The 25,797-nt window shown below is 33.9% G+C and overlaps 3 protein-coding genes and 1 pseudogene across 5 annotated transcripts in view; 1 reads left to right on the plus strand and 3 right to left on the minus strand.

Moving 5' to 3' along the window:
- Positions 1-10,499, minus strand: part of LOC144838773 (delta-1-pyrroline-5-carboxylate synthase-like) — a 28,540-nt gene extending 18,041 nt beyond the window's left edge. Inside the window, exons 1-11 of one of the 2 annotated variants that reach the window (XM_078694249.1) lie at positions 10,408-10,499; positions 8,184-8,510; positions 7,582-7,719; positions 4,067-4,165; positions 3,621-3,773; positions 3,042-3,257; positions 2,571-2,780; positions 1,880-1,979; positions 1,570-1,790; positions 1,036-1,173; positions 273-468 (exon numbers count right to left, since the gene is read on the minus strand). In XM_078694249.1, coding sequence (XP_078550375.1) covers positions 273-468; positions 1,036-1,173; positions 1,570-1,790; positions 1,880-1,979; positions 2,571-2,780; positions 3,042-3,257; positions 3,621-3,773; positions 4,067-4,165; positions 7,582-7,719; positions 8,184-8,489 — 1,777 coding nt within the window. In that variant the 5' untranslated portion in view covers positions 8,490-8,510; positions 10,408-10,499. Of the gene's footprint in view, positions 1-272; positions 469-1,035; positions 1,174-1,569; positions 1,791-1,879; positions 1,980-2,570; positions 2,781-3,041; positions 3,261-3,620; positions 3,774-4,066; positions 4,166-7,581; positions 7,720-8,183; positions 8,511-10,407 lie in introns of both variants that reach the window. The other variant, XM_078694248.1, reaches the window with a different exon arrangement.
- Positions 10,500-10,759: 260 nt separating this feature from the next.
- Positions 10,760-16,450, plus strand: LOC144838784 (protein-lysine N-trimethyltransferase SMYD5-like). Its single transcript, XM_078694265.1, has 11 exons — positions 10,760-10,849; positions 11,163-11,411; positions 11,927-12,048; positions 12,333-12,402; positions 12,757-12,924; positions 13,311-13,381; positions 13,924-14,030; positions 14,598-14,654; positions 14,752-14,846; positions 15,633-15,703; positions 15,825-16,450. The coding sequence occupies exons 1-11, from the start codon at positions 10,766-10,768 to the stop codon at positions 15,931-15,933; spliced, it is 1,203 nt and encodes a 400-aa protein (XP_078550391.1). The 5' UTR covers positions 10,760-10,765; the 3' UTR covers positions 15,934-16,450.
- Positions 16,451-16,567: 117 nt separating this feature from the next.
- On the minus strand, positions 16,568-25,275 carry LOC144838789 (nicotinamide/nicotinic acid mononucleotide adenylyltransferase 3-like). 2 transcript variants are annotated; one of them, XM_078694273.1, is made up of 10 exons: positions 25,120-25,275; positions 24,457-24,545; positions 24,080-24,196; positions 22,902-23,010; positions 21,919-22,026; positions 20,335-20,432; positions 19,944-20,045; positions 19,415-19,473; positions 18,801-18,907; positions 16,568-17,390 (listed from the first exon to the last, which is right to left on the minus strand). In XM_078694273.1, the coding sequence occupies exons 1-10, from the start codon at positions 25,202-25,204 to the stop codon at positions 17,317-17,319; spliced, it is 948 nt and encodes a 315-aa protein (XP_078550399.1). In that variant the 5' UTR covers positions 25,205-25,275; the 3' UTR covers positions 16,568-17,316. The 2 variants fall into 2 exon arrangements, with proteins under 2 accessions (XP_078550399.1, XP_078550400.1); XM_078694274.1 differs by lacking the exon at positions 21,919-22,026 and having other exon boundaries at positions 16,631-17,390.
- LOC144838897 (5S ribosomal RNA) lies at positions 23,507-23,627 on the minus strand (annotated as a pseudogene).
- Positions 25,276-25,797: the final 522 nt, after the last annotated feature.

Below are 25,797 nucleotides of genomic sequence, written 5' to 3' on the forward strand. Positions count from 1 at the left end.
TAATTTGAGAGCCTTATCCAGATCGATATCTATTAAGCTCTGTCTACACTATCAAACTGTATGTGACAAAAAAATGTGATGTGTCCATATATGAACATGATGTCATATCACTAGCATAATTGGGTACATCACATTTTTAAGTCACATAAAGTTTGATAGTGTAGACAGAATTTGATGCTCTGATCTAATAGACTTGGCATATTTCACCAGGAATTTTTTGGTGCCGACTCTCTATTACTGTATTTGTACAGCCTCAAAGATTGTTTACATACCTATTTCCAGCGCCATATCTGGATCGGCATCTATATCCAAGTAAACATGGCATATTCCCTCACTATGTCCTAGTACTGGAATTCCTTGGCTTTGCTCTTGTATATTTTGGATCATTTCTTTGGAACCTCTTGGCACAATTAGGTCAATAAGGTCATTCAACTTCAATAAATCACTGACCTCTTCCCTCGAGCTGACCTAAGATTATAAATATTACAGATATATATTTTATTTATTTATTTCAATGATATTTAACAAGGCTGGAGAAGCTCGACCCTCACAACATAATTTGACAAAACAATAACATAAAATATATTGTTTGAAGGTTTGCATGGCGAAATCAATATGTTATTTTTATATTTTAGTTTAAAAAGTACTATTGTACCCAGGGCCCCAAGGGAAACCAGTCTTTTTGACTGATTGGGCCACCCTGGTTAAATATTAGGAATAAATAAATAAATAAATACAAAGCTTGCGGTACACCACGTAAAATTAAGTTGAAATGCGCATGTTTATAATACAGAATTGAAGGTCATCACCAGGGACGAAATCGAGTCAACAAACTGAATAAAACGCATGTATAAATTAACAAAACGTCATAGGTTTTCGCAAATTGAAAGTTCTATATTTTGTTATTGATTGTCGTCTAGGCCTAGAGTCCATCAAAATTGTGTCAAGGAATCGAATGTCCCCAGATGTGCACAATGAATTAACATGAATTGCCCAGGACCTGTCACAAATTGCAAGCTGTTTTTCAATACTGACCAGTGCAACGGCATCAGCACAGCCATGTAGTTCAAGGGCTTCCGTCACCAGACTTTGAAGGTACTTGTTGGTCTGCATGGCTTCTTTGCCACCTTTCAAAAGTAAACCATTGCCACTACCAATAGCCAGAGCAGCAACCTAAATATTTATCACAGAGAACATATTTTGTTCATGTTTTTACAATCAGGAAAATTGATTTCTTTTGGTTGTACAGTAGACCACCTCCTTTGGGACAGCCCTATTCTGGAAACCTCTATTTAAGAGGACACTTTGTATGGATCTGAAGGTGTCCCCTTAATAGGGGGTCCTACTGTATAATTATTACTATAAGGTAAATGAAGTCAAATTATGGAACAAAACAAAAGTTGGAGCTACAGTATGGTGGCCAACCTCAAAGCGTTGAAGCATTTTGTGATATGCCTCAAGTTTGACTCTGTCAAATAATCAGTTCCTGATGCATTTTTTCTAGTGCAAATGTGTTTCACACATCAACATGTGAAGTTTGAATAATTATGAAAACACATAGGCAATCACCTGAGGAAGACAATCTGGACGGGACTCAAATATCACCATAAGAACGCCAATCGGAACCGTGACCTGTTTCAGAAACAATCCCTCCGCTATTTTGGTTCGCTTCAGGACTCGTCCTATGTTCTCGTGCGACGTTCCCGCTATCTGCTTCAATCCATTGGCTAAATTTTGCAACTTGCTACGGTCAAGCGATAGACGAGCAAGCATAGCACTGGACAGGTTACCTGAAAAAAAAGAAGAAAATATGTTTATTTAAATTTCTAATCTAACTTTAGTTTTGTAAAGAATTACTTTCCTTTTTTGATTGTAGTACCTTCAAGTTTAGCTGAATCTAAATCCATCTTGTTGGCAGCTAGGATTGATTCGCGTCTTTCAAGAAGAAGATCTGCTAATTTATTGATTATCTCCGCTCGCTAGGAAAACAAAAATAATGATTGTTATAAACCCAAGAGATTCTTTCACTTTGTCTTAATTTAAGTTATTTATTTTCTTGTCGATCTGCGTGATCAAATTACAAATTGTTTTCTTGAGTTCATGATATAGTTTTTTTCTTTACTTTATTTTCCTGCCTGGATGAGAAAATTACTTGATGTAAAACACAATTCTGATTTACTATTTTACAATTTACCTAATGTTTAAAATGCTCATTTATAATACAGTATAACACTAAAAAAAAATGTATAAAATGATAATGTCAATGAAATTTGGTTTCTTGCCATTTGTGTAGTACTATCAAAATACAGTAGAAACCCCCATCAAAGGGACAACTTAAAAAATAAGAATAGGAGTTGGCAAGACATACATTTTTCTTTTTTTCAGAGGAAAGTGTCCCCTGAATAAAGGAGGGGCCCTGTGTACTTTTTGTATATTAAATGCCATGAGCATTTTTTTATGGAAACCGGCACAATATAAGACTTCCTTATTATTATTATTATTATTATTATATTAATTCTTAATATACACATATAAATTATTATAATTATTATGTTCTTCTCCATATATACCTGATCTGCCGTCAGAGTTTGTAACTTGCGCCCTCCTTCTCTAGCCCGGAAAGCTTGTTGGTCGGAGGACAAACCAGCAGGTTTGGCTTCTGTGAAAAACGTCCCTACTTTTTTTCCATTCACCACATTGCTAATTACAGGCTGCTGGGACATACCATTTGCAATAATCACACCTACGCCACGTTCCAATGCCCAATTAGCTGCTTTAACCTAAAATAAAAGGATATTTTTGATAAATCGAGAATTTAACCTAAAATAAAGGATATTTTTGATAAATCGAGAATTTTACCATCAATTCAAGTGTTTAGAAATACCAGGTACAAATATAGATGTTTCTTAATATAGTTGTACAAGTAATGTGCACAATAAAATCATGAATAATAATTTGTAATAATCATAATAATAGTCAAAAACATTTAACTGCATGCAATGTAAAATGTTCTCAAATCAACCACACCAAACTACACTTACTTTTGATTCCATACCCCCAAGTCCAACGCGAGATTTCCCACCAAACACAACTCCAGCTGTGTCCCCTGGATAGACGGTGTCTAACAAACGTGACCCCTCGTGACCGGGAGGGGCACTGAAGATCCCGTCGACATCTGAGAGTAAAAGCAGAAGATCAGCATTCATCTCAACCGCCAGACGTGCCGCTAAGCTGTCATTGTCCTTGATACTTATTACCTGCTGGTGAGAAACGACTAATTGGTCAAGTGTGGCTTTCCAAATGAATTTTAAATAGTAATATTAAAAAGAAAGAATTTGAGGTCTTTTTGGCTTTATTCTGGTCTTAGTCTTAGTTACGTTGTCAGAGATAGTTTGCTTATGTAGACAAACATAATTCTTTTTCAGTGTCTGTTTCTCAGTTGCTATGGTTTGACTGAAGTTTGGAGGCCATAATGTCATAGGTTAAAATTCTTTATGAGTTTCTTTCTCATAAACCAGTTGTAAAAGAGTTATTTCAAAGTGTAGCACCTTGTGTATATAGTAATAGTATTTAGTCAATAAAATAAAATAGAGCAAATATATATGTAATTTAACGCTTACTCCATGCAAGTCCTTATCCGGTTCTGGGGGCGGGGATACTACATCATTTGCATTTAATATCGGTACAATATTCATGCGTAACAGCTCATTAATTGTGGAGCGAAGATTTGTACGGGAATAATCATGATAAAAATCTGGCTTGGTGACCAGCACCTGTGGATTAAAAAAAAGAAAAATTAATAGTATTGCATTGCTGATCTTTATCATAAAAAAGTATATCTGCTAAATAGAGGTGGCTCTTGTAGGAATTATATTTCCTCTCATTCCTTCCATTGGAAAATGCCTCCTGAATAGTGGTGTCCACTCATGAATACAGTAGAAAACATTCTTTGGGAGATTCCTATTACAGTGAACACCCCTATATGGTGGCAATTTGTGGTTCACAAAGGTGTCTCCTTAATAGGGGTTCTACTGTATATGAATACTGTATTAGTTTAATATAATACCTGTGCTGTAGTAAGTCCATACTGTGAAAACATAGCTTCATACAATGACATGAGACCACTTTGACCGGCTGCTGCACAAGCTCGGGATTCTAATGGAAACTGATAATGGGAAAAACAAATGTAAATTCTGAAGCTCAAAATATCATAGCTCGTTCTGTTTGTCACATGTTACAACTTTATCATGAAAATTATTTTTAATCTCAATTTTTAATCTCCATTAATAACTGTATTTAAATTTGGTCAGTTTTTAGGAACATATGTTGATCAAGTTTGCGGTAAGTACATGTATTACTTTATTTAGGAATTTGGCCAGATACACTAGGAGAATTTACTTAGTTCTGAAGAAAGCAAAAGTAGCCTTTACCAAAATGTGAAATACCTACAGTAAAAGCTAGCATGTTACCAAATTTGACAGAGAACGGCTGTAACTTTTATCTGTAAGAGTGTATCGAATATTTAACATTTAAATTAAAAGAAGTCAGCACAAAATTAATATTTGTTTGAAGACATTGTTTGATACCAAAATGTTTAATCAATTATGTACTAATATACGCATTTTGAAATCACTTCAACCTACGCTATTTGTATTAGCGTTCAAGAAAACAAATATCAAATATGGAGATTTAATTAAAAAAACAATCAAAATATTTCAGAAATCAAACATATGGCTTTAAATGAATTAGTTGGTATTACGTGGTGATTGAAAACCACAAAATTAGAAATATGTTTTATATTTTAAAGATTGATGAAAAACTTTTTTTTAATGATTTCAATGAATAAAATAATGAAATAGTTATTGTTGAAGATTATAGTGTGTAAAGCCCCTTAAAACTGAGAGGGTTCTTCAAAAGGGTAAAGGTATTTATTATCATACAAGCTAATAACTAGAAACTGAGGAAATTTGGATTGAGCACTCTACGGACCCACGGCAGCCAGCACTTACCCAGATCTTTTTGAATAATGTACCAAGTTCTTTAAACATGCACTAAATGTACATATGACCAATGGCTTTATGTCCCAGCCGAAGGACAAGGCAATGAGAGTAAATAATTAGGTTTAAACCAATTCATATCACTGCTAGTTCGATTCCCTTATCAGTACACCATCACTCTCTGGTCTACACAGCACCCAACACGATATTCCCAGATGGTTTCCCACCATCCAAGAGCACAACCGGGCCCAACGTTGCTTAACTTCAGTGATCTGACAAGAACCGGTGTTTAAATACAGTATAGCACGCCCTCTGATGATAGCGGCCTTTGACAGTGCTCCACTACCATGTTTTATATCACACACAGAAATACATTTTTCTTTAAATAGAATAAATAGTCCCTTGAAGAAGAATGATCCCTACAATTTTATTTATTTTATTATTTTTTACACCGATACTCCGCCACTTTGACAGCTAAAATTAAATTATAAACTACTTTTTAAATATTACATGTTAGCATTCTGCTGTTTGAAAAATCCTGAATCCACCCAGCCCTGAACCCAGCAACTTTGACATATACCCCTTTTACACCGCCGAGCTTATAACAAACCCGGATCGTGTCCGGATAAATTTCCATTTCACACCTGATTCATTAACCCGGGAATGACACGGGTTTCGTGTATTTACACTGCAAAATACCAACCCGTGTAAATGTTCTAGATCATTCGAAATATCGCCCTCTCACGCATGAAGAGAGACCCTAGTAACGGTCTGCTCATTATACCTCCTACAATTTTGTTTTATGGCAATACACACAAAAATTGAGTCTACTCGTGAAGAATAATATCTTGAAATAAAAATGAATAATAAATAACCATAAGTTTTATTTAATAAATGAGCGAATAAACAAAATCAATCTTATCTTAATTCTATGTAAATTAAATACTATAGTGAGCGAGGATAGTAAACAAACGGGTAAAGATACGCTGAGCGTTTTACACCGCAAACACGGGTTCATCCCGGGTGCGTCCCGGGTTGACTTGACGCTGAATACATTCCGCATCACTTACCCGGGTGATTCAGCGACCCGGGTAACTTTTTACGTCGTTTACACCGGCCTACATTTCCGCATTTTTGCGTCCCGGGTACGACTCGAGGGTTATACAATTCCGAATCAACTCCGCATTTTTACTGGCGGTGTAAAAGGGGTATAAGTTAAAGTTATTGCAATTCTTCAAAAATATGTAAAGAAATAGCAATTGAAAACACTACTGTACTTGAACGAGAAAAAAAAACAAATCTATCTATTAAAGTTCATTGACTATTATCTTGATAAGATAGATAGATAGTAATGACATTACTATACATTCTATGAAATCTTCGTTGTTGTAGGGTGAAACTTAGTACAAATTAAGTTCAATAAGAACATTAAAAGCCTACAGCAATTCATGTCATTCTCTTTAATAAAATTTATGACAGCTAGTAGGCTTGCAACGGTGATTAGTCAGATACAGTAATTTGGAAATAAAAGGAAAAAAAATACAGTGATTAATGTTTTTATTATTAAAGGGAAAAAAACATTCTATAGAAGGTTAAATGGTGGAAAATTTGCGAGAAGTCAGAATTTGAAACAAGTTGTCTGTGCACTTGGGCAAGGTGGTTTTAATTCTTGTTGCCTCATCCATCAGATGGGACATTGAGCTGTCGCTGTAAGGGGCTCGTTTAAGGAAAATACAGTGCAGTGTACCGATCACAGTAGGTGCACGCCTCTTTGAGTCTGTGTACAAGTAGAGGAACAATCTTGTATGTCTTCAGCTTTAATGTACGAAGCGCTATAGAATTTGTTTTCCTACAGGGATACGATGTTATAACAACAATTTTCAGAGATAATCTGTTTGATGCATTTACTTAAATTGTTAGTTAAGTTTCCAATATCATCATTATTGTTTCCTCGAACTGTGACCATGTACATTTTTTGCGAAGGATGAAATAAAGTTTATCTATATTTAATATCTATTTATGTTTAAAGGGTATGTCTTAAAGTCTGGCATAGTATACACCCTTGTGTGTGAACTAGGCAGTGGCACTCATGCCATCTTGTGTCACATATACCCCATTCAAAACAGAGTTAACTCCAGGGATGCTTGAATAACTTTGAGATTGATCAATTATTTTATGATTTTTACAATATTTATTTGTAACTTGGATATAGCGATAAAAGAATAAAAATAATGATGAATCCATTTTAACAATAAATTTGGTATATTTTTATTCTATCTTAATTAAATTTTTTTATTATCATTCAAAGAATATTAAACAATGGCTAAAAGTGGAATTTGAGCTCAGGAATTTGAAATCAATCGCTAGAAATAAGATGTTTTTGTCACCTAGGCAGACATTATGTGCAAACTATCATTAAATAGAGCAACTACTGACTGCTTTCAAAGCTGTAAAAGGTAAAAGAAATACATATACACATCTGTGTGTTTATCTCCATTCATTAACAAACTCTGTTCATATGAACACCTTGGGAATTTAGTCTATGGATTACCTTATGACTTAACATAATACACTATCGACTTACATGACCTTGTACAGGTGTCAATGTCTCCCTCATGCTCTGCGACATTCTTACTTCATGTCGTAGACGTTGTTTACCAAAGGCCACAGCTCCGCTTGTTACTAGTAACATCTGTCGCCCAGATAGTTGAAGATTGGACACCTATTATCAAAAGTAATAAGAAACTTTAATTAATGGAAAGTCTGTATAAATTGAGGGTTATTAAAATGTGTTTTTGCATTAGCTGCAGGCAATGTTAATATTCTTGTTGTTGTCAGTTGCAGGAAAAACAACCAAATATTTTTGAACACAAAGCAAGATTCCTTTATCTTAACACATGAAAAGTAACCCTTAATCTAAGAAATATTTTGACCTCAGAAAAATACATTTAATGGTATGCCATAGTATTATAACAAAATCATAATACTAAAAGGATATGTTAATACCTATTCCACAATTAATGCTAACAAACATTTAACAGTAATCTTCCAAAAAATGATATTTTTTCATGGTTTACTATAAATAAATCAAATAAAACTGTTTTTAGCACTTTTTCAAACACTGAATATTTTTTTTTGCGCATGGTATAATAAATCATATACTGAAATGATAAGTTAATATAGTACCTGTTCAACGATGGACGCCAATCTACCGAGAGCAACGCCACATTCATCATCCCGCGTAATCACAGCACTGCCAAGTTTCACCACTACACGTTTGCAATTCTTCAGATCGGAACGAAATGCAACCGATGCTTTATTGGAATCAGATGTGTATATATTGCGGTGTTGACCTGAACTTTGACATCTGACATGATGTGAAACTGGAACGCTGTTACATGTTGATAGCACTGGCATTATCTGCCTCCATGATTGTCTATGTAAAACGTTCATATTACGAATCACCGATGAAGAATATGCTACAGATGCCATTTCTTATCACCTTGTAAAATACTGAAAAATACAATTACGTGAAAACAGTTTAAATTTTATCAAGAGCTATGAACATTTACCTTTTCAGGGATTTTGTTAAGATAACCGAAACTTAAATAAAGACCCAAATGGCGACCATATTTGGTACGTACAATGTAAGGACGCCTTTGCTAAAAGACCTAGACTCAGATATCCCAAACCAAAACAGCCACTTAAAAGTCTTGATGTCTCTACATTAAACAATGTCACCCTGTCAATCAATAATTTATTAACATATTGGTATAATTCAATTCAGCTATTATAACCATATTGCAAATTATACCACAGCTTATTTTGTTTTGTAATTATTATCAAATACCATATGATTTCAGCTAAACATTTTATTTGCTTGTACTGTAATATGTTTTATCTATCAATCTATCACAACATGTTTTAAAGTACTGAAGTGTTTTTCTTGCTTTTAAAAATTCTTAATCCCCTTTTACTGTCACTGTACTTATGTTTTAAAAGTTATATAATGGGGGCAGCAGACTGAAATCTATTTATTTTTTTAGTTTAGTTCACTATGTCGGTCGGTCGGTCTGTCGGTCTGGCGGTCTGTCTGTCGTTCCGGTATCACTATGCTTTTTGAACTGTTTTGATGTACAGAAAAGTTTTAAAGTACATTACTTTTTGAAAGTTCATTTTTATTTGAGAGCACGCGACTTATGGCTGTTGGCCTTGTTTCATCTTCTCTAACATGCAAACAAAAATTAGTATCAGTATTATATCATAGATCATAGAATATATTTATTTACAAAGGTAGTTCTAACTACAGACTTGCCCCAAGTCTGTAGTTATTGTCTTTTTTATGTTTGTCCATGTCGGCGTTTCAGTTTCATTCCTCAAGTATTATTTAATATATATACGTATGAAACGCAGTATGTGCCAAAATATTTTTCTTTACTAATTATGGTCTAGAACATAGACTACAGCTGTACTATAGAAGTACCGCTGAGGCCCTCTTAAAAACAATAAAAAAGATATTCAAACATAAAAGGATTCATATAAAATGTCAAGGCCGTAGCGAGAGGTTAAAACAAAAGAGGCAAAGATGCTTTAGAAATATAATTATTAATATAAAAAATGACGATCTGTGCTGGGGAATTGGGGTGGGTGGTGAAAATTGAAAATTTCAGATGAGGCGAGCAGCTCGTCTGCCTCATGTTGGCTACGGCCCTGCTGGAAAACCTTTCAGACAGTCACACTTTCTCACACTTTCTCTGTTTACCAAATGAAATCAATAAAATAAATAATACAAATGTTATTGTGTATGTTATGAGACATTTTTTGCATGGACCTGTATGAATAAGTTGAATGTACAGTTAGAGATGGTCCACACGATTGTACAAGATCGCAAGATGTCTTACACAATATTATTAAAGACGATGACGAGAGTAAAAAGTCTAAACCTTGCACTCAATAAAATTTTGTATGATTACTGCGAAAATGTCATGGGCAAGATATCTTAATCTATTAACGAACCAGCAATAGCAATTCATTGTTGTAATTCCCTTGAGATTTTAAAATAATTCAGAATAGAAACATATGGACATGAAAAAGAATAAAAAAGAATGTGCAAGATAAGATGTCAATCTCAAACACTATAATGAACTGTCACTTCTTTACTAGCTGTAGACTACAGACAGGGCAACATAGGGTCTCCCCGTGTCCTCCCTTCATTAATTGGTGGTATGGGGTGCCTTCTCCTTCACATCCATTCCAAGATACGATAGGTAGGCCTACTACTACTACACTAGCTAGCTAGGCTGGCTAGAAAGAAGAGGAGGGGTCCAAATGCTTTTTTTTAGTGGTATTAATTTGAGTAAGGATACAATAATAGCAGTATACAATTACGTATACTGAGAAAAATACATACATTAGAAGATCAAAGTAGACAACATCAGTGCCACATTCAGGACCTGACCGATGACGCAATCTTGTTTACAACGGTAACCGACACGTTGAAAAATTGCTTAGAAGTATACCTAGGGTCGTGTTTTCTAATGAATATTCAATTCATGTTTGAACTTTGAAGTATTTATTCTTTTGTTTTAAGAATTTGCGCATCAAATTATAGTTTTTTTAATTCAAAGCTACTTTATTAAATTATTTTGTTATATTTCTTATTCTATTTAATTTAATGATTCAATATAAATTTGTGATTTTAAATTATTTATAAAGTTTTATGATATAATTTGATGAGGTCATTACATAAATTAAAGATGGCTGCGCCCATGGAAGTTATTGTGACTGTAGATGAAAACTCATCTTATGATGATATAAAAAGTGTTTATATTAAACTTATCGATGACAATAAGGTGTTTAATGTTTAACATCACATAGAAGTACAAATAGGTTTAGATTAATCAATTTAGCTAGGCCTAGGTAAATAGGCCTAGTCCTAACTAGAGCTAGCAGCCAGCCGGTCAGCTATCGACGATATCAGAGGCGGGCACATACAGTATGATAGATATTACTAAGACCTTGTACAGTACTTCTTTCATGTAATATTGATAAATTAACATGTATCATGCTCGATATTTATGTGAATGCTATTTCCATGCTTCAATATATTTTTTTTTTCATTTATAAACAATACTCAAAATACTATGGTATTTATATACTTTTTAGGGAAAAGGGCTATTTGCAGCGCATCAGATCAGTGAAGGCAGCATTCTATTCAAAGAAGTTCCGTTGGTCTGCACTCAATTTCTCTGGAATGAATTCTACAAGTATAAAGCCTGTGAATACTGCATGAAAGCCCTTGAAACAGCTGAAGCTAATGCTCAACGTCTGTCTGCAAATCCATCACTTGTTCTACCTCATCCAGAGTGCTGCCGAGTTAACCCACAAAGCCATGTGGAGTGTCCCCAATGCCGGGTTAGTTAATTTGTTCATGAAGTAGTGGAGTTGTGGCTTGGTGGTTATGATGCTTGGCTACCAATCCAAGGATCCTGGGTTCGAGTCCTGTCATGTCAGGATTTTTTCTAATGGACAAATCACAACTGCACTCCCAAAGACTTGTAATACCACTTGTGTATATGTTTGTCTTGTTAACATGTTTGTTCCCCATTTCTAAAGCTTTAGTTCTATCTTCATAAAGATGTACTGTACACAGGTCTCCTCATGCCCACAGAAACCACACCATTGAATCTGTATAATTACCTGTACGCTGTACTTTTAATACTAATAGTGCTCTAGTATATTAATAGTAATAGTAAACGTTTTTATCAATAAACCATAATTTAATGAGGGTTTCAGGAAATAATCAAGATAGCTACTCATCTCAGTGATTCATAGTAATTTAATGATAATCCATAACATTTGGCACTATTTATTTGCTTTCAACATATTTTTTGTTCTGCATTCTGTAAAACTTATGTTTTTCATCCTAGGTGGAATACTGCAGTAAAGAATGCCGCTCAAGAGCATGGCAGAAGTACCATCAAGTCTTGTGTGTTTCTCAGCATCCACCAGACCCTGATCACCCACTAGTAATGTTACAAGAAGTATGGAGGTTGGTTGGTTAATATTTCAGTACCTGCCAACTTTTTCAGTGGCCAATGAGCGAGACATTAAATCAAAATTGTATATAATAATATTAGTATTCTGGATTTATATAGCACCTAATGTTGTGAAACCTCTAAGCGCTGAACATTATTACCCCGGTCAGAAACTATGGAAAATCTAAGCATACCAATGTCTTCAAGATTCATGAGTTTAAAATTGTTTGGGTATAATTTTAAATTGACACTTTTTTTCACCAGTATAAACTTTGTATTTAATTACTTCTGTTTTTAGGAATATGCATTTCCCACCAGAAACAACAAGTATTATGTTACTAGCCAAGATGGTTGCTATTATAAAACAAGTGAGTCACACAGACTGTTTTATAGGTACTGTAGAGGTAATAGTGGAGCTGTAGCTTGGTGGTTAACATGCTTGCCTTCCAAACCCAAATCTAGGGTTCAATCCTGACCTAGGGTTGTAACTCGCGATTCTGTAAACTACACTCCCTAAGCCTCAAATGAGACTTAGTTTATAAGCACGATAAATTATAAAATAGTTTATCCATCCTGTAATTGGCGAGTTACTCACTGTTGGATGCGTATGAAATAAAAATTAATAATAAGTGATAATAATTGCAACATGTTTGACATTTTTTATATACATATAAATTTATTTGGAGGATAAAGACTTTACTTTAAAGAATTGTTTGATTTAGGCAAAAGACAAAGATAATGCAATTCAAAGGTTTGCAAATTTCTGTCGAGCAACAGCCAATGAGGAAAAAGAATTAGTTCATAAATTAATGGGAACGCGTTTTCAAGAACAGTTTGACACGTTGCTCGGTGTCTTCATGGCAGCTCTTCAGGAGGACACCGTGGCTCATGTAAGTAACTGTGGTATGGAGGTAATTAATGATTTGTGTAAAATACAGTATCATGTCATATACAGTATCAAGTTATTACTTGAATATACAATAAGTCAATCGCACCAATGGAGTATTCTCATACGAAGCTGCAAGTAAATTGTAAACCACAGGGGGAAAAAGTTGGTGTTCAGACACAGGCCATCTCTTACACAGTTTCATCCTTCCCATAATGTTTTCTTGTTATATCATCACAAAAAAACTACTACATCAGTCTTATTGTACATTCAACCATAATCTTCTAATACGGTTAACACTTCACTGTACTATACAATAACCATTTTTTGCTAAAACACTGTAATTCTATTGCTACGAACAGGGCCTAAAATGCATCTTTTTTAATACAGTGGTTTACACCTGAAGGTATTCGATCACTGTTTGCTCTCATAGGAACCAATGGCCAAGGAGTGGGTACTAGGTCTGTATTTTGTAATATTTATTTAATTTTCTAATCAATATCATTATGTGCAAATTAGTTTTGTAATTGTATCAATGTATATAATATATTTCAAAGCGATATTAATAAAACATTGTTGCAAATCATTGAAAACATGGCCTGTTCACACCAGATTCTCTACATAACAAATAAGTCATGTTGCTTTTGAAGTACATATAGCCTTTGTGTCTGAACATAGCCTTCCTTCAATTGACCAAAACTATGGACTCCTTTCTTTCTGTATCTTTACTTACTTTTAAAAAAATCTGTAAAACGTTACCTATTAGTCATTTAAACAGCCTAACTTTTGCTATGCTTTTGTTTCTATTGTTGTTTAACATTTCATGTATTATACATTATACACTATGTATGATCGGGACCCTCATGAGACGAGCCCTTGCTTCTAGTTGTGAGCCCCAGTTATCATTTTTATAACTGAATAAATGTGTATGAATGTTCATTGTGTCAGAACCCAGATCCCGTTTGTTTGAGAGATTTGACGATTGTTTTTCACTTTATTTCAGTTCATTGAGTGTTTATGTAAGTAACTGTGATGATCTACCTCTGGAGGAAGAAGAAAGACAGACTTTAGATAGTTTTATTGACCAAATTTATGTTGATATTGAAAATGGTAATTTTTCTTTGTTGAACCGTCACGTTATGACTAGCCATTGAGAAATGCCAGTGTATTGTCCTAATGCTCAGGATAGCCACAAACCACTTCTCACCTTCTCACCCACACTTTGGAAATCTAAGCATAAAACGGCTTTACTCTATATATTATTTGACTGTGATATCTATAGATTAGTATTATACTGTATATTAATGACAGTCATAAATAGTTGATATAAAGTTTGTGGTACACCACATGTATATAGTACTGAAAAGAACTGTTGAGTTTCTCAATGTTTCGATCAAATTACGTTGGTCGTCCTTAGAAGGAACAAACACAAGAAATATCAATAGTTTATGAACACAATGATTTTATGATGCTGTACAAAGTTCAGTTTTGGATTTACTTTAGTCACTCCGGAGTATTTAATTGAAGCTCAACTTTATGAAAATATTCTTCAAGTGAAATCCGTACATAAGCTAAATATTCCTCCAGAAAATAGTGATTTGATTACTGTAGAACTGTGTTTATGTTTTCTTGAAAAACATTAATGTTATTTGTAATAATGTATTTATGAACCTACAGAATCTGGTAATTTTTTGAATTGTGAAGGATCAGCTCTGTATTCACTTCAAAGTTGCTGTAAGTATATTTTAGTAGTTTAGAAAGCAAAATCTACACATTTTAGATTGGTTTTATTGGTTTAATTTTTATAAAGTTTTATTTTTTTAAACTAAAGGTAACCATAGTTGTGATCCGAATGCTGAAGTACAGTTTCTGGACCAGAATTCAACGATGAGTTTAGTTGCTTTGAAAAATATAGCAGAGGGCGACGTGAGTATAGAGCTGTGTATTGTGGCTACCAGCGCCCCAATTCCCCAGCACAGATCGTCGTATTTTATATTAATTATATTTATATTTAAAGCAACCTCTCGCTACGGCCTTGGCTACATTCCGTGGCATATTTTAAAATTGGGTTTATCATTTATTCATAAACTTCTCCTTCATGTTCCTAAATGGAAACTTCAGACATATGGCCATCGTGCATTTTCCTGTGCAGCACCCATTTTGTGGAATAAACTGCCAATCGACATAAAGACATCTGAAAACATCAACACTTTTAAAACACAACTAAAAACCCATTTTTACACAGAGGCATTTCCTGCTTAACTTTGTCAAGCGCCTTTGAACATTATTATGGATACTGGCGCTATATAAATCTGATTGATTGATTGATTGATACCACATTGCGTAATCCCACACTAAGATTTTCACTATATATGCAGCACGCTGCGTCTTCCCTTTGGAATGCACTACCTTATATATGATGTGCATAAATATACAATACATCGCTGTTTTCGCAGTTTTAATCTGTTCTCAAAACTCTACTTATTTAAATCATATATTTTTCTCTAAGCACTGTGAGACTTTTGGTAAAGAGCAGCAAACAAAACATATTCAAATTATTATTTATAGTCATAACCTGGTGCATATGAAATCTTAACAAATGGCGGCTTGTACAATCTACAAACAGCCTGATGGGCTAGTAAGAAAAATTCCATTCAGTTTTGTTTCACGGGTCATGATTATGTGTAATTGAATCTTGTTTTAATATTGAAGGAAATCAACATATGTTATCTTAATGAGTGTGCACAAACAAGGAGCCGGCATTCCAGACAAAAGCTGCTTAAGTAAGTTCTTCTTCTGATTGGTTGATACCTGAAGACTTAAATGCATCTTCTTAATATATTCATTGTTATTCATTTTGCATGCATTTTTCGCATTATATCCATGTTGTATTTTCTGTTTTAGGTTAAATTATCTGTTTATTTGCGATTGTTCAAAGTGCAGAGAACAGTGCGATGACCCAGATCAGACGAGTAGTGAAGAGGATGATTCATCAATGGAGGAAGATGACTGAATGGTTCTCATCAGCATCATGTTACTATAATGGTTCGGTCCGCACATCTGTGGTCTTCAGATACAGTACTTAACTATATACAGTAGAATCCTTTGGAACCCAAAAAATAGTAGTGTAGCTGTAGCTTGGTGATTACATGCTTGCCTTCCAATCCCAAGGTCCAGGGTTCAATCCTGACCTAGTTCCAGGGTTGTAACTCACAACTATTTCAACTCCATTCCCTAAGCCTCAAATGAGACTTAGTTTATAAGCACGATAAATTATAAAATAGTTTATCCATCCTGTAATTGTTTGTGCTTGCTGTTGGATGCGCATGAAATTTCTTTTCAAAGTTCCAAAGGAAGCGTTGTACTGTATCGATAATTTTATTGATGTATGTGAAAATGATCACAGATGCAGCACCTGATGATGATGATGATGATGTAGTTAATTGTGATATAATTCTAAAAACAAAATTTGTAGCGCCAGCATGCCATTCTGAAGTTTCTTCATTCTAAACCGGTCGGATTCCAGTTTTCATAAAACCTTGTCAAACTTTCCATACACCAGTTAATAATTTTGGCAAATTAAAGACAATAATAAAATCAATCATAATTAAAACAAACTAATAATGAAAAGTTATTTTTAAAATATTTTTATTGTTTTAGCAAAACATGATTTGAATACATTTTTTGAATGAATTTGAACATAAAAACAAAACACATTCTACAAAACTAACTTATATTGCATGAAATTGACTATTGCAAAATACAAACACTACTAGTTAAGTTATTAGCTATGTTTACCCGCTCTTTTCTATATCGGAGTTGCATTATTTTTAGCGTTTTTTGGTTGTTCTGCATTCAAATGCCGAAACTACACTGGTTTACATACATACTGTACCCGATGAGAAGCACTTGTCTAACGTTATATTCCAAGTATATTCTATCTAAGTTTAAGTTTGGATGTACCTCCGGATGGAAATTTATTGAAGTTAATGACACAGAGGGATAAGCAATTAACTCAATTTAATTGCATCTTTATTGCGTGCATAGTACGGCGTAACTTTTAGTGTGGTTCACACATATCAGATTTATATAAATTTTTCAGAATCACTATTACTAATGGCATTTCATTTGTTTATGTAAACACAAAATACAAAACTAAGTTGAATAAAGTACAATACCTAAATGGTAAAACCAATTGAAACATTTATGGAATATATGGTTTTACTTCATTTGAAGAAAATATGATATTATATATAATTATATTTAATAATATCTTTAGTACTTTCTGGGAAGTACAAGAAGTAATGAGGGTCCAACCACAACACCCTTGACCCCCATCACTCTGACAAAGCTTTGTTTGCTCTCTGGAACACATCATCTTCTCGCAGGAATCATATCACTTAACAAAACCTTGCCAACATACTTGGAATGCATGTATAAAAACACAAAGACAACATCCTTGCATTGTTTCTGTAATACAAACAAAATTTGATATTGATTACCAACAGGACTATAGAGTTAAATCACCATCACCATACCCAACTATTATTCTAAAATCTTGCCAATCATATGATATGCACAGGCACATAATATACCATATTTGAAGTATAGTGACGGATGACCCAGGTATGAAATTTTTTGGGGGTGGGGGGCGATGCATAACAATGAACCTTACGAGTCTTGCGATCTGAATTTAGCTGAAATTTGGTTGGGATTATACGATTTTTTATATCGTTTCATATCGCAGCCATACATGAATACGAGTAAATTATTAAATTTTGAACTAACAATCATAATTTAAAAAACTACACCATATAAAAACTAACCAATTCACAAAAGTGCACCCTCTACAGCTACTAATTCACAACATACCAATCATTATTACTAATTCATTACCACAAAATTCATTGATGGGGCCTCAGCTTCACCTGCACCCAATCCCAGTATAATTTTATTTGAACTGCAAAAGGGATTATCACACCAAGAACCATGCAAAACTATTTATTTTGTAATTGTCTGTACTACAGTACACCACTACTACTGTACACCACCACCACACCATTTATTTTAGGTCAAATTCAATTTACATTAATTATTACTTCAAGTATTAATTCAAACAACCCAACTAAACAAATTACAATTTTGTTTGTACATGCAGATGATCAAATAAACGGCTCAGTTTAATATGCGCTTAAAAAATTCTAGCAAACATCATTTGTTGAGGCATATTGTTATTGGTAATTCAGGTCTGTATGTTGACTTAGAAATTTAGTAAATGACCTGATAAGTGTACTTAAATGACATTAAAAGCTTAATGGCCCTCAGAAAAATTGAAAACGTTAATTGAATATTAATAGCTATGATATCACCTCATTTACGCAAGTCTTGTGGCCGTATTCACCAATCACACTTAAAAGTGAGATATATCCCTTAAATATTATGTAATTCACTTAACTCAATATAGATTTCCCATAAATGCAGTCACTTTAGATAGATTTTCTGTATTTTAAGGGTAAGTGTTTCCCTTAGCCCAAGTGTGAATTGTGAATACGGTCACTGGTCGCCATGAAAGTGAAAATCCTCTGTTGCAGGACATGCTTAAAATAAGAAGCATTGGTCGATTGCATTGTAAACAAATTTATTGCTAAAAACCAATATAGTTTTGATTAACATTTTATTAACTTTGTCCAGGGGCCACTCTCAACCCAAATTAGTTAGAATCAGTTCCACAACTAAGTTCGGGCCAACACAGAACCTTTTTATAAGCGAGACTTCGTTTATTTGATCAGTAAGTATAAAAACTAAATTGCTAAAATGTGTGTTGTGATTACCATGTGGAATTATATAAAAGCTGAACCCCTGCAGATGCTCACTATTTACTTTGATACTTATTATTATCCTTATGATAAAGTTCATTGGATTTGATGTATTGAACGACGGGGTCAGGAACTAGGTAGCGTATGCTCTCATTGCGGCTCAGTGCTCGTCTGTAAAATGAAGAGACATGGAGAAAATTCAAGCTCTGGATAAAGGTGAGATTCAGGATACTAAGCCTGTGGCCAGGATTTTTACCACAGATCCTTATGAGCAAAGCTAGTAGTACTGTTAGGCCTATATTTACCATCACATCTGCTAATCTCTAGTTTAAAAAGGTCACTTTGGGGGAAGGGGGTTTGTTTGAACCCTCGAGATCCCTAACTACGTGCTTGGAATACGCTGGCTGAGTGATCTTGGACCCTTAAGAAGACCCTAGAATTAAGTAAGCAGGAATTTAAGGTAAGGAATCATAGGTTCAAAACCTGTACCAATAAAAAATTATTAAATTGTAATTTTCGCTAGTGTCATTACAGCTGTATTTGTACTCTTTTAAATAGAAATATATTAGAATATACTCTTCTTTATCAAATTACTTTAGGTTGGTAAGCACTATATTTTATAAAATTGTTTTTGTTCTTTTTTAAACAATAGATCATTCTTCTATTGTTCCATCATACCTTATCCTTGTTGAACTCACTTCATTGTAAATCCACTCGGTGACAATATGAATATTTGTCTGTAAAATCATAATAACAAAAGGTTGGGGATTAGAGTGACGACTAGATAAATCCTTTATAATAAATAAAAGAATAATAACAGTATACTGTAGTTTTATGACTAAATGATCTATTATACACCATTAGTTTATCGCCAAATGTTTTTGATGTGAAATTTGTTATTTGTGTATAAAGCTAGGTTCCTACTAGGATACCACACAAGGATGTAAGTATCTCGAGCAAGTTGACCAATAACAAGCGACCGTTCACATTGCTTATGATTGGTCAAATTACTTGTATTTACGTCATTGCATTGTGCCCTAGTGGGAACCAAGCTCAAATATGTTTATATTTTAAAATGAAAACCTAAACTTCAATTCCTATTTTTTGCATTTAATTATATTTTTCAAAATTTACAGGGGGCTTATTGCATTCACCATGATGCTGGCTAGATATTTGAATGCGACGAGATCAGGTGTTTAAAACTTACAGAATTTCTATAAAGAACATCAGATTCGTAAACAAACTTATGAGGATTGGATCCTTCTCTAGTTATCACTACAAGTCCATGTTTATTAACAATATATTCCATCTGAAAAAAAAAATTTAAATTTTTAAAATGCAACAAAGCATTAATACATTATTTACATTTCATAGACATGTATTTAGTGAATGTTATATTATTAATTTAATGTTTTTTATGTTCACTTCCACATTTAAGTTTTTTGTAAACCAAAAAATGGTTTTTAATTTAACTTTCATATTTATAATATGCGATAGGTGTCTCAAGGAGCAGTGGGCGAGATTGCACATGCAACAACTTTTATCTCCACTAAAAGTCCCTTTGTGTCGATTGTGCCACCAATATGTTATCAACTCACATCTTGATCAGACCAAAGTCCAGGAACTGCAAAAGACTCGAGAAGATCAGCACCACACAATAACTTGATTTCTATGTCGCCCTCTATTTGGTCTTGAGCTGTCAATAACAACATTATTTAATACAGTTTATGTTTTTATTTGTTAAAAAGGGCAACAGGATTGGTTCATAAGCAATCATGTGACTATCTGTGCAAGGATAGAAAATGTTATATTGCTCTATAAGGGAAATAAAACTTCGAAAAGTGTCACTGATGTCATCTAATTAAAGAATGTGCCCATGTGAATGCTATGTCAAGCGCCATCGATCTAACATGCACAAATTGTGAAGGTGTAAGCCTAAGTCTCCGAAAATGAGGACTGAGGACTATTTTTCACTCCGCCCTAATCATGCCGAGAAAATATAATCCCTTGGGGAAAATGTTTAACCAAGGATTGCAAAAATTTAATACAAGATATAGAGATTATACTGTAAAAGCCATTTCAAGGTTACAGACATAAAAGCACACTAGTTATATTTGTATAATATGTAACAGCATATATCAAATACATCAGAAAATGAAAATTTGATGATCAATAAAGACTGCAAAAATATATAATTGATTAATAATTAATAATAATATTTAAGTTTAATTTCAATAATCAACGCTGCTGCATCAACAGTCTATAATGGTTGCATAAAATGCTTTTAAATTTTCCCTACAGTGGTCACAGAGCATGCAGCATACAAATGCATGTACACACAGTGTAGATAATAACATAATCCAGTGATGTTCATTGAACTTGAATGGCAATCAACAAAGCCCTGTGCTCAACAAATTGGAGAGCGCTCCTCATTGGGGTAATAATAGTAATTATATAGGAACCAGGCTTTACTCAAATATTAACTAATTTTATTAACTATTTTTCCAAGGCAAAACTAAAGCAATTTATAACTTAATAATAATAATAATAGTATAATCTGATATCCATGCTAGAAAAATGCAGGTTGGTGTACAGTATAAACATGGATGTATAAACAACAAGAAGCAGTGATATATTGGACTAATCTGCACATGCAGGTTTGTGAATAAAAGGTATAACAAATCGGCAGTTGACTCAATGCTTTTTGTATCTTTTGATGTGTTTTTCATTATCATATTTTTTGCTGTTTTTTATATTTAATCTGAAGAGTTTTGTCTGTGTACAAACAACAAATTTTAAATATTTTATATATTTGATAATAAATGCTGTGCAAGCAGCGCATTCATTCATTCAAACGTCAGCAGCAGTCAATTAAATAACCGTTATTTTGCATTGCAGGTACAGTAATATAACAGGTTAAATTTCAATACCAATCGAATAAAGGTATTTTAACTGTTATCTCGAGAAAGCTGTTTAACCAGTTACTTGAAATGTTGTTCGATTTCTTTCTCATTTATTCGCATGATTATTAATTGGTTATTTGTTCACAGCATAAAGAATCCAAAACAGAAATACACAACATAAAAACATGAATAAATATTGCAGACATTTCAGTCTAAACACTCGGTGAAGAAAGCACATGCAGAGATTCAAAAATTGGTGATGTGTACATTTTACTGTACCTTCTGAATGTACAAAACGTTGGGTATTAGGTATTGGTGGTGTCAACTTCACTGGCTTGTAACGACCTTGTAGTCGTGGCGATACTCTTGAATTATTTTCTTCATTGTCTTTGTTAAATTACAGTGAATAAAAACAAATGATGAATGAAAAGAAAATCAAGGATATCTGTACTGTGTTGTCACCCGATTCTCTGTTTGTATATAGTAGTACAGTATTTCTACATAGCATTATTTTTTCAGTAGCATAGCAAATTTTGTGATACATTGTCACATATGTATCACATGTAGTGCCAGTATTATGTTAATGTAATAGGCTTATGGGCTATGATACAAGCATCACATGTGATACATATGCAACACAGTACCAAGAATCAGCTATTGTAATAAAGGTGAAGATGTTTGAAAAGGGGTTTGTTTGAGACATGTTATGTCATATACTATTTGTCTTGTCCTTCAGATGGGTCGTTAAGCCGTGCAAAGGCACATGTGCAAAATAACGATATCATTACACAATTTGGGGATTGTGATAAGCAACAAAAAAAATTGCAATTTCTAATTATTTTGCTTTGAGTCATACATTCTTTTTCATAGTGAAATGTGGTTGTTAAGTTCTGTCTACACTATCAAACTTTATGTGACAAAGAAATATGATGTGTCCATATATGGACATGATGATATCATATTTAAGCATATCACTACCATATTTGGGGACATCACACTTTTTTTGTCAAACTAGTTTGATAGTGTAGACAGAGGTTAACACTACCATTTTGAAGAGTACAGCTTCTTATCATCTATTATGTTACTGTATGCAGTGATGAGCGTCCACTGGCTAAACCCAGGGGCACTGGAGCTTACAGTGGCCCCTGAGCAGAGCCTAGAGGAAGCATGCTTTAAAATATGTTGAAAAAGCCTTGGAGGGCCACTGCGTTACGCCCCTGAGTGTATGGATCTCAAGCTTGATGACTGGTTTAAATACTGACCTTGCGTACTCTCTCCTTGGTTCGGTCTCCGTCTTTTTACCCCTCTTGATTGTGCATCTTTATTTGTCGTATACTTTGCTGGTGTAGTCTGTTGATGATGTTTTAATACCTAAAAAAGTAACATTTGACATTTAGAACTGAAAATCAATTATTATTATTATTATTATATGTCTTGGAACAAATTAACAAGGATTATAGTCTTTTTCATGTTTACTACTAAATAGCCTCAGATAGTGATATATTACATACAATGTAAGAATACTTTTCTATTTATTTTAAATTATATTTCACAATAGTAATTTAAAAAAGGTAAAGGTATTTATCTTAGTCCTCAAGCTTAACTGGAAACTGAGGAAAGTCGGATTAGGCCATCTACAGACCCACGGCAGCCAGCAGTGCAGCGCCTACCAGATCAGCACACCGGGAGGCGATCCTCTACTCATTTCGAATAGTGTACCAAGTTCTTTAACATGCACTGTTAAGTACACGGGACCAAGGACAAGGCAATGAGAGTAAAGCATCTTGCCTAAGGATGGTACAGATAACCTTGAACCCATGCCTATCACATGCCAGTCCGATATTACCATTACACCATCACTCTCCAGTATATACAGCACCCGCCGCGATTTCTAGACGGTCTCCCATCCAGAACGCAACCGGGCCCAACGTTGCTTAACTTCAGTGATCTGACGAGAACCGGTGTTTCAACGCAGTATGGCCGTATATAAAAAAATATGGAACGCTTTACGATTTTGCGTGTCATCCTTTCACTTCATTTATGAATGTTGCTTTGTATTTTTTCACAAAGAAATAATCAATATTTTGCTCTATTATTATATAAATACAATACTGATTTATGTTATAGTTTCTATGTTTGTACAATATTATTATTAGTGTTAAAGCTTCATAATACAAAAGAAATGAGAATTGAAAAATAAATTGTAAAAAATAGAACTATGTTGTTTGTTTCAATATTGATGTTCAGCAAGTATTATTTATTTATATTTTAAGCAATTGTACCCAGTGTGCCAAGGCCATTTCCTTTTACTGATTCACCTTCCTGGTAATATATGTGTAAAGCTAGTCTCTGTGATACGTCTTTTGTTTTTGTAAAATTGTTATTGTGTCCACATCTGATTGACATTAAATAATAAATGACCTTTTACATTGAAAAGTACCTTAGCAGTTGGATGCCATTTGTTCTGTTCACATTCCCATGAATCAACTTTGATCCAATCAGAACTCTGCAGGGCTAGACGACACATCTCCAAGCGATGTACGCTATCAATTAAATCCTGAGAGTTAAAAGAAAGATTGTCACGTTTTAGTTTGTCACATAGTGATGTACTGTATAGAATTTTATTTAACTAAAAAAAAAAACTGAAAATAATTATAGCAAGAGAACACTGTGAATGTAACTTGTAGAATTGTAATAAAATATTATTATTATATTTCTCACTAAAATAAATTACTTTCTCCCATAAATGGGTAGTGCTCAGAATCATCAGAAAGAATGAATCTTGTATTGAGATTGTAAAGTTTGAATATTCGTTACCTTCTTTCCATAGGCATCATTTACAGGTGAAATAATACCACCAAGAACTTTATAATTTCCAGTACGATGTAGATAATCTTTTGCAATTTCTGAAAAAAACAATATCAATAAATATTGAATTATATTATAACATCATGAATCAATCATCATGTCATGGATATGGTCCAGAGTGGAGGGAAAATTAGATCAGCCTAGAGGCTACTTTAACAGTAGCTGCATAGATACACCATCCTTTATTCACAGAGAAAGGCTAGGAAGTCATTCATTACACTAATAGTAGCTAGGCCTAGCACTGTACTACTACTTTAGTCTAGGCCTAAACCTAGTAGTAGACACCTGTTCAAACAAGGTCACAGAACAGTCATTTTTTCATTTTGATTTTGATTGTTATTAATATTATTGTGTTGTTTGTATTCGCGTATTTATTTTTTGAGAATGTTTTGGGCCCGATCGTCTCTGGGCCCGATCGTCTTTCACCCTTGATGGGCCCGATCGTCCGTGGTCCCGATCGTCTGATAACCCATCCATCGACCTATCGAGGCCTAGGCCTAGCTAGTAGTAGGCTAGGCTAGGCCCTAGAAAATATACCATGTTAAGAGATACTTATAATTGTCAAAATTGCTAAGCTAAATAAACAAATAAAAGTATGCTGGGATCACTTACCAAACATTCTCAAATGCATATTTGTTATCGGATTAAATGAACCACAGCATAGTAAAAGGACTCGTGTACAACTTGAGGAAGCCATTTTTCGCTCGTAAAAAAAACAGCAACAACAAAAACAACATGAGCGAGGTCAATAAAGAGGCACGAGGCACGTATGAAATATTGAGGTATATTCAGAGCGTCATTTCGACGATCGAGCATTCTCTACTTCTACGGAGCGCCATTTATGCCTTTATTTACTTCCGAAATAGAAATAGTACTACGGTAACTGGTTCAGTGGACCAACTTTAGCACCAGAGGAGCACAGTGATATAAAATAGAAATAAGTCACTAATTTTAATATCTTTTCGTATGTTAATACACTGTGCTCAAGTGGACCCAACTTGGAGCCAGTGGAGCACAGTGATATAAAATAGAAATAAGTCACTGAATTTTAATATCTTTTCGTATTAAGCATATTTGAATACCTACCGGTATGGTACCATACATGTTCGACAATACAGTGTCACATATCTCTATTTTAAAAAAAATAATATAAAAAAAAAAAAAAAAAAAAAATATCCGTCCGAGGTTCGAACCCCAGCCGATAGCACTCAAAACTGAGCATTACCCGTTACGCCACCAACTACATGACTGAAAAGCTGATAATAGTCTATTTATACGTGTATTACGTAA

The sequence above is a fragment of the Antedon bifida genome, chromosome 3, assembly GCF_963402885.1.
Source record: "Antedon bifida chromosome 3, ecAntBifi1.1, whole genome shotgun sequence".
Classification (NCBI taxonomy): Eukaryota; Metazoa; Echinodermata; class Crinoidea; order Comatulida; family Antedonidae; genus Antedon; species Antedon bifida.

Excerpts from the sequence above, each read along its gene's own strand:
- LOC144838784 (XM_078694265.1), top strand. The coding sequence starts at position 10,766 with ATGGAAGTTATTGTGACTGTAGATGAAAACTCATCTTATGATGATATA. Across the intron at positions 12,925-13,310 it reads AGGAGGACACCGTGGCTCAT|TGGTTTACACCTGAAGGTAT; the intron begins GTAAGTAACTGT and ends TTTTTAATACAG. Across the intron at positions 14,031-14,597 it reads TTATGTTGATATTGAAAATG|AATCTGGTAATTTTTTGAAT; the intron begins GTAATTTTTCTT and ends ATGAACCTACAG.
- LOC144838789 (XM_078694273.1), bottom strand. The coding sequence starts at position 25,204 with ATGGCTTCCTCAAGTTGTACACGAGTCCTTTTACTATGCTGTGGTTCA. Across the intron at positions 19,474-19,943 it reads ATGTTCTTTATAGAAATTCT|ACAAATATTCATATTGTCAC; the intron begins GTAAGTTTTAAA and ends ATGATTTTACAG. Across the intron at positions 18,908-19,414 it reads GTGAGTTCAACAAGGATAAG|ACGAGCACTGAGCCGCAATG; the intron begins GTATGATGGAAC and ends TTCATTTTACAG.